Source organism: Temnothorax nylanderi, unplaced genomic scaffold, assembly GCF_030848795.1.
Source record: "Temnothorax nylanderi isolate EJ_2023f unplaced genomic scaffold, tnyl_v1.0 TNYL_tig1008_pilon, whole genome shotgun sequence".
NCBI lineage: Eukaryota > Metazoa > Arthropoda > Insecta > Hymenoptera > Formicidae > Temnothorax > Temnothorax nylanderi.
The window spans coordinates 1-8,170 of record NW_027250070.1 but is presented as its reverse complement, the minus strand read 5'-3'; the positions used below and the strand labels follow the sequence as shown (position 1 = coordinate 8,170).

The following is an 8,170-nucleotide window of genomic DNA, read 5'->3' as shown; positions in this document are numbered from 1 at the left end:
TTATGGACTATAACAATCGCTAAATTAGAATTAAAAGCCGCGTTATTACTTGGAAATCTTTACAAGACAGCCAAGGATGCTCTTAAAGATAGAATCAAAATCGGACGATTATGATACCATCGAAGGCCTACATAGTACTATTTGTGTGTTTTTACACGAAGGCAGTACATCTCGAATTGGTCACAAGTCTTACAACCGAGTCGTTCTTAGCAGCATTGCGCCGTTTCACGGGGACGAAGAGGAAATTGTATGCAGTTATATTCGGACAACGCTACTAATTTTGTAGGCGCAGCAAGGGAGTTCAAGGAGATATATGACTACGTAAAGGAAAATAAAGAAGTGATACAAGAGTAACTTGCCAGTCAAAAAATAGAATGGCATTTCATCCCCCCAAGGACACCCAATTTTGGAGGAATATGGGAATCGAACATCAAGAGTATGAAGAAGCATTTCTACGTTGTAACAAAGGGACTATCGCTGACCTTTGAAGAATGCTACACGTTGCTGGTTGGCATTGAGGCCGTTTTAAACTCGAGGCCGATAACTCCTTTGTCCAACGACGTGAGAGACTTATCAGTCTTAACTCCTTCGCACTTCCTGATCGGAGAACGTTTACTACAACCAGCAGAATTAGATTATCTTGAGGTACCTGACAATAAATTAAAACTTTGGCAGCATTTGCAAAAGGTTCGGCAAGACTTTTGGCGTCGCTGGCAGAAAGAATACTTGGTGGAGCTGCAACGTCGAAATAAGTGGACCAGCGGAGAGGAGAATTTGCAACCCGGAACGTTGGTGCTCTTGAAGGAGGACAATTTACCACCACTCCAATGGGCAGTCGGAAGAATCATCGAGGTCCACCCGGGCAGCGATGATGTTGTACGTGTCGTTACTGTGCAGACGGCAAATGGAAAGTTCAAACGATCGGCAAGGAATGTTTGCCCTCTACCCATAGAAGACTGTAATTAAGTTTAAGATTTGCTTATTTCGTAGGTAGAGTCATAGTTTTAAGTCAAGTTAAGATTTACTCATTTCTGAGAATAGCTGTTTTGAAAGGAGTCTTTCAAGGCGGGCGGGAATGGTAAAGCCATGTTTATTTCGTTTCTTCGCATTTCATTAGAGTTTAGCATTTTAAATTACTACTTAAAATTATTTTATATTATTTCGATTAGAGTTATAGCTGCGCGCCCTCTGTTAGTAATTGAGTCAACTTCTTGGTATTTTTGGCGCCAGCGCCGAGAGTGAAAGTCAGAGTCTTCGTTTTCGCACGATTGTACAAGCAGCACGTTTTCACTCGTGCCCGAAATAAAGCATTTAAGATTTCAAAACACTCGCAATTCATTCAAGAGATACCTCCAGTACCTTGATAACAAAAACCTTTTACTTTTTTCTTCTTATAATTAACTATTATAATTATTTTGTTAAGAGATATATAAAATATATCATATACTGTGTATATAATTATGGAAATAAAAATAAAAATAATTATACATATATAATGACTAAATTACTTGAAGTTTGACTTATATGTAAATTAAAAAAAAAGGATTTAATAATATGTGACGGGTACCGTACGTGTAATTTATAAACATGGGTATGACATAGTCTTACAAATAATATATATTCTATCTTTTTTATGGATCTGATGGTCCATAAAAATGATAGTATATTTGTGTAAAATCTATAAGTACTTTGTATCAGAAAACTAGTATAGTATATAAGGTATAAGTACCTTATATCAGATTTTCATCAACCATTTTATCATTATCTTTTTCAGCTGTGTTATTATTAGCCACAGTAGTGTTATCCTGTTTTTCATTCTCGGCTTCATTGATTTCATCCTCAGCCACGATTTCCAAACATTCGCAACATGTGTTATCTTCCTGAAAAACGTTTCGTACATGTAAATTAATATTTTCTCTAAAACTTTATTTTTTTTCTAGCTTACTTAACATGGTAATATTTCATATTATTCGACTTTTACATATATCATAAAGTATTACGTTTTATTATTTAGCTTTTTTGCAACAAATATTTCATAAAATCAAGTGTAGTAAATTACAAAATTGTTTCGCAGGATTAAATGGATTGCTCTACAGCAATAATACATAAAATTTTATACAAAACATAAAACGACTTTGTAATTTACTACGCTTGATTTTATTAAGCACTAGCTGGTTACCCGGGCTTCGCCCGGGAGTCGTTTTTCTTAAAGGAGTTCCATAAGGAGTCGGGTTGATTTAAAGACGGTAGTTTAACTTTTACACATGAATAACACATTTTAGGTGCTTAAGTTTTAAACTTTTTTGCTTAACAATGATCACATATTAAATCAATTTTCCAAATTATTACTTTCGGATGAAATTGATATTCGTAATTTGAATCATAACTAAATGTTTCTAATTTCAAAATGGACCGCATAAATGATTTCATGGATTAAACATGTCGTAACCGGTCTTTTTTTACTCAAGTTTCACACTATTGAGTCATTTCCGCTTCTCCGATATTTCACTTACCGATTAGCGACATCATCCTTTGGTTTACCCTGGCGTTTTTTAGGGAATTTTGAGATTGCTCGCTCGCGATGAACACATAACCTCGATTTTTCACTTAAAAAACTAATGGAAAAAATCGGTAATTGGTAAGATTTTTCACTTAAAAAACCAATGGAAAAAATCGGTAATCGGTAAGTGAAATATCGAGGTTATGTGTTCATCGCGAGCGAGCAATCTCAAAATTCCCTAAAAAACGCCAGGGTAAACCAAAGGATGATGTCGCTAATCGGTAAGTGAAATATCGGAGAAGCGGAAATGACTCAATAGTGTGAAACTTGAGTAGAAAAAGACCGGTTACGACATGTTTAATCCATGAAATCATTTATGCGGTCCATTTTGAAATTAGAAACATTTAGTTATGATTCAAATTACGAATATCAATTTCATCCGAAAGTAATAATTTGGAAAATTGATTTAATATGTGATCATTGTTAAGCAAAAAAGTTTAAAACTTAAGCACCTAAAATGTGTTATTCATGTGTAAAAGTTAAACTACCGTCTTTAAATCAACCCGACTCCTTATGGAACTCCTTTAAGAAAAACGACTCCCGGGCGAAGCCCGGGTAACCAGCTAGTTAAGTATATTATTGTTTTTATATATATTTATATACTTTGCCCAGTATATAGTATATAAATCTGCGTTAAAATTTGTAACTTATAAAATTCTATACAAAAAACGTTCTATATTTTTTTCTCAGGATCAATCATTTTCGTGTTCGACATTTTATAAAGTTTCAACTTTTATACATCTCAGAGATAATACACTATTTTCCACACCACCTCGGAGGTATAGTGTTAGGCGCGTTTTTTTTAACGTGGTGTCCCTAGTAGGCCTAATCCACTGTTTTTTTTTTATATAACGTTTTTTGGATAGAATTTTTTAAGTTCCATTTTTGTATTAACTATTTTTAATGATTTTTCACTAATTGTAATGCAGATAGGTGAACTAAACATGTATTTTATTTGTATATTATAAACTGTACTCCGACAAAAATCACATTTCAATGTTACTTTAATGCTTGTTTTCCATTATCTATATTTTTCTATATATATTTATTTATCTGTCTTCTATAATGACGTTGATTCTACTTGTTTATTAGTTGATCATTGGATTTGTTTTTTTAATCGTTAAAAACCTCTGTGAAAACAACATTGCGAGTTTTATTGCTCTCATCAGGAATCAGTATTGTTTGGTCCTTTGTTGAACCAATCCGTGAGAGTCCTACATATAATTGTCCGTGTGAAAAGACTTCGTTTCTGAGGTCTACGCCAACTACTTTGAAGGTTTGTCCTTGGGACTTATTAATCGTCATGGCGAAACACATTCTAACAGGAAACTGCAGCCTTTTAAACGCAAATGGCAAATCCGTAGGGACCATAGGTATTCTTGGAATTAATGCTATTTCACCGGCTGCAGGTCCTGTCAGAATGGTTGCTTCTATGATGTAAGGCATGAGACGCTTAACTTGCAGTCTCGTGCCGTTGCAAAGCCGTGGTGGTTTAAGATTTCGAAGCAGCATTATCGGGGTACCAACTTTTAGTCTCAGTTTATGTGGAGGCAATCCTGCAGGGTTAAGAGAGTTGAGAAACTCAATCGGATAGTGAATGACTTCATCTCCATTTACCATTGTGTCTATTGACTTATATGTTTTACATTCGGTGGTGACTTTTTGTAAACTATTTCATTATCTCCTCTGCAGCTTTATTTTTTGCAGTTACGATTGCACGTTCGCAAAGCCAATTTGTTTCCTTTTGTGTTAAATTCTGAATATCTGGATAAACATTGTCAATAATTTGATCAATAGTTCGCACGCAAGTTCCTACAATATCAGAAATGTTAATGTAGCCATTCTGCGTTATAGAGATAGAGCCGTCACCAATTTTAAGCAAATACTCTGCAAATTGTTCTAAATTCTTGTCTCCTCGTAAATGACTCGCATATTAATAGTCAGTCGAAGTTTTTTACATGCTGCCAAATTTCAGATTTTTCATGCAAACTTTCATAATATCCGCACGTGTTCCTTTAGGCACCACTGGCAGAGTTTGCCTGAAATCACCGGTAAAAACAAATGTTACCCCACCCATTACCTTTTCTGATGTTCTCAAGTCCTTAAGGGTTCGATTGACGGCATCTATATGGGACTTGTGCGACATCGTACATTCGTCCCATACTATCAAGGATGCCTGTTGGAGAAGTTTACCAGTAACACCATTTTTTCTCACGGAACATACCGAACTTTGGTCCAAGGACACATTCAGTGGCAACTTAAAAGTAGAGTGGGCAGTTCTTCCACCACTTAGAAGAGTCGCAGCTATGCTGATGAGGCAACCGCGATAGCGATCTTCTTTTGACTTCTTACTTTCGCCAAAATCAATGAAATGACAAACGTTTTGCCAGTACCTCCTGGCGCATCTATAAAGTAAATGTTACCCTTATGATCTTCGACACTATTTATTATCTCGTCGTATACCATTTTTGTTCTGTATTCAGTTTCACTTCGTTTTCTTGCAGATATACTTGTAAGTCGTCGATATTGTGTACTGTTTCTCGTAAGTAAAGTAGGTTATCTATGTTTGAATCATTGCGCTGAGGTTCTGGCAAACCAAACTCTTTCAAGCACTTTTCTCCATGAGTGAACACTATGTCCTCAAGAAGAATCAACCCCTCATTGAAAATTTCCTCTGTGAACTGAACCTCACTATTCTTACTTTTCTGTCGAACCCGATGTAAAATATCATCGCATAGGTGTGTCCGGTATGCATTCCATAATTCTAAAGGATTAGACATTTCACAAAACATTAGCATAATGCTAAATAACTCTCTCATTTTGTGTGCACTTTCTGAAATAGCTGCATCTGATAGTGTATCTCGCCAGTGCGTGTCACTCTCAAGCAAATTCCGGGCTTGGCACGCCGCGCGATAAGTGGGCATTATTTCACCATTCACCGTCTTTAAGTCATTAAAAGACGTCGGTCCTCTGACGTGATGTAGGAGTAGTCTGAGATAAAAGCATTCTGAATAATTAGGGTGTATTGTATACACTTGCCCTAATACTGTGTCCCGCTTTATACCTGGACAACCATCTACATCTTGGCCCCGTTTTCTCCGTTGCCATTTTTTGTTAAACCATTTATAATAAGCCGGTACTTGGTGATAAAGCAAAGTCTGTGCAAATTTATCAACTGCACACAGAGCAAAGAAGGCTGTCAGAGTGGTCTGAGGTGGATTTCTATAACTTGCTGTAGATTTCTTTCAGTAAAATACACTCTTTGCCCATTTTCTAAATGGACAGATAAATGAACAACTGGAGGATAACGCTCGTGAATAGAAAATCCTAGTATTCTCCAGATACTTTCAGAAGTACTCAAATATCTGCCATTCAAATAGTTCTGAACCTCATCTTTTTTATTTTCAACGGCAAACGTAGCCGCATCGTTACCTTTATTAATATACTTACATATATATTTGATTGCTTGCACAGAATGGCAATATTCAACGTTGACGTGTGCAACGAAGCATCTGGAGAGAATCGGACAATATGGGACTATCCATTTATTATCAACAATGAAGTTACAATGCGATATAGTATAAATGTTTCCACCGTCAGCCGGACATCTTCTTCTGTACTTAGGGTATCCATCATCGCCAGTTTGTGTATACTGAAGAAAATCACGGGGATATCTTTTTGAACATGTACCGTTTGACATGCAAGGTGATGAGGAATTGACGGCTCCACATGGACCGTGGATCATATTCTTGCATACTATGTCGTAAAGTAATGGATCTTCATCCTTATTGGGGATTTCAGCTGAAATAATGCTATCTATTTCATCAGATCTTATTTTGTCGACTAACCAAATTAAAATGTGGGCATGAGGCAAACCTCTCTTCTGCCATTCAATTGAAAACATGTAGCATCGAACTTGACCAAAAATGTCCTTCTTTGTTATGGTTTTCATAAGTTGTTGTACTTTTAATTGAAACACTCTCGCAACAATGTCGTGTCTTTCACTTGGACGTTGACCGGGATACAATTCTGTTTAACTTCAGGCCATTCTGGATTGCACGTGAATGTGATAAATAAATCAGGTCTTCCGTAATTACGAACATATGTAAGGGCATCCTGTGTCCGCTCATGGAGATATCTAGGTGATCCTGTAAATGTGGATGGTAAAATAACCAGTTGCCCTATATCCGCCACATTAGAGTCTTCATTTACAGCATCTCTCAAATGTATATAATTTTCAGCTCGTAATGTTTTTGATGTGCCCGAATAAAATTTAATCGTTCAGTAATCATTTTTGCACCCATATCAACGCAATATTGATTAAATAACTGGCTATATCTGTGTAGTGTGTTAAAGCTATTTTCTCTTACCATAAGTTTATACGCATAAAACTGCATACAGGAAACCATTTTGCGAGGATTATCTTGTCCAGTGGTTGGTACTATTTGTGGGATACTGATGTTGTAACCATCTTCGCCTCTTATGAATATAAGAGGGTACTGCAATGGATCGTAAGAACGGTGAAGTTCAGATATTCTTTGAAATGTATTATCGCGTGATCGCAATACTATATCCCTAAATCCACAGTCTTCGTCAACCATCAATACTGCGACTTCGTTAGTTGTTGGAGCATTATAGCGACCTCTGTGTTCACCAAGCGGTCGCTTTTCAGCATGAATTACAATTTTATAGTTATCTTTGTTAAGTGCCATCTGTTCAATAGCTGTTATAAAGCTACGTACATAACTATTATTGTCACGAAGAATCTGTTGTAAAGTTTTCAAAATTTCTATTTTGAGAGATGGTGCAGAATCATATCGCAAATTTAATTGTTCGTCTTCTGATGTGAAATAAATTTGTAGAAATTGAGCTCTTGTGTCTATGAAGGTAGTAAACTGCCAATCAAATGATATATTTGGCCATGCACTTTATACGTTGGCATGTAGTTACCTTCTCTAACTTCTTTACCTCCAAAAGATGTCATTGCAAAACATCCGTTGTATTTTCGAATGTTCTTCTGAAAATGTTTTGATCTTGGATCCGTTCCAATAAGTAATTCTTTCAGAATTCCTAATGGTTCATCAATATCATTTAGTTTGACGTGTCCATTAGAGCAACAAATTCCCAATGACTCTGCGGACCATTTTTTGGCACAACATAATTACAAATTTTTTCCATTTTTCCCATAAAAAAATCTAAATGACCTAAATAATCATTACTCGATTGATAATAAAACGCAGATCTAGGTCCAATGAATGAATTGAATGCATTCTCGCCTGGTTTACCTTGACATCGTCGACGCTTTAAGCGTTCTTCTCTCTCCGGACTGGTCTCAGCGACTCTAGCCACGGTATATCGAAGTTTTCTTCCTTCTAAGTGCATTTCTCTTTCAGCACTGGTTGATTAACTCTGACTTGAGAAATGTGCAATCGATTTTGTTCTAAACGTTCTTCCCTTTCAATATTTGATTCGCTAACTCTAGATCTAGACATACGTAAACGTGATTCTAACAATCGTGCCTCCCTTTGAGAAACACTTTCTAAGTTTCTAGCTTGTGTCAAACGTTGAGCGTTAGACGTTGATCGGGAAAGTTGTGATTTTTTTGCTTTA

At 36.2% G+C, this 8,170-nt stretch overlaps 2 protein-coding genes across 2 annotated transcripts; one reads left to right on the top strand and one right to left on the bottom strand.

Annotated features, from left to right (window-relative positions):
- Positions 1-438: 438 nt before the first annotated feature.
- LOC139786327 (uncharacterized) lies at positions 439-966 on the top strand. Its single transcript, XM_071725501.1, has one exon. It carries the CDS (start codon positions 439-441, stop codon positions 964-966), a length of 528 nt encoding a protein of 175 aa, XP_071581602.1.
- Positions 967-1,730: 764 nt separating this feature from the next.
- Positions 1,731-4,180, bottom strand: LOC139786326 (uncharacterized). Its single transcript, XM_071725500.1, has 2 exons — positions 3,830-4,180; positions 1,731-1,880 (listed from the first exon to the last, which is right to left on the bottom strand). Exons 1-2 carry the CDS (start codon positions 4,178-4,180, stop codon positions 1,731-1,733), a joined length of 501 nt encoding a protein of 166 aa, XP_071581601.1.
- Between the last annotated feature and the right edge of the window lie 3,990 nt (positions 4,181-8,170).

What these genes read in the sequence shown, in the direction of transcription:
- LOC139786327 (XM_071725501.1), top strand. Translation starts at nt 439, where the DNA reads ATGAAGAAGCATTTCTACGTTGTAACAAAGGGACTATCGCTGACCTTT.
- LOC139786326 (XM_071725500.1), bottom strand. Translation starts at nt 4,180, where the DNA reads ATGGTAAATGGAGATGAAGTCATTCACTATCCGATTGAGTTTCTCAAC. An exon ending in CCCAAGGACAAACCTTCAAA is followed by an intron (nt 1,881 to 3,829) that starts GTAGTTGGCGTA and finishes AACGTTTTTCAG; the next exon opens with GAAGATAACACATGTTGCGA.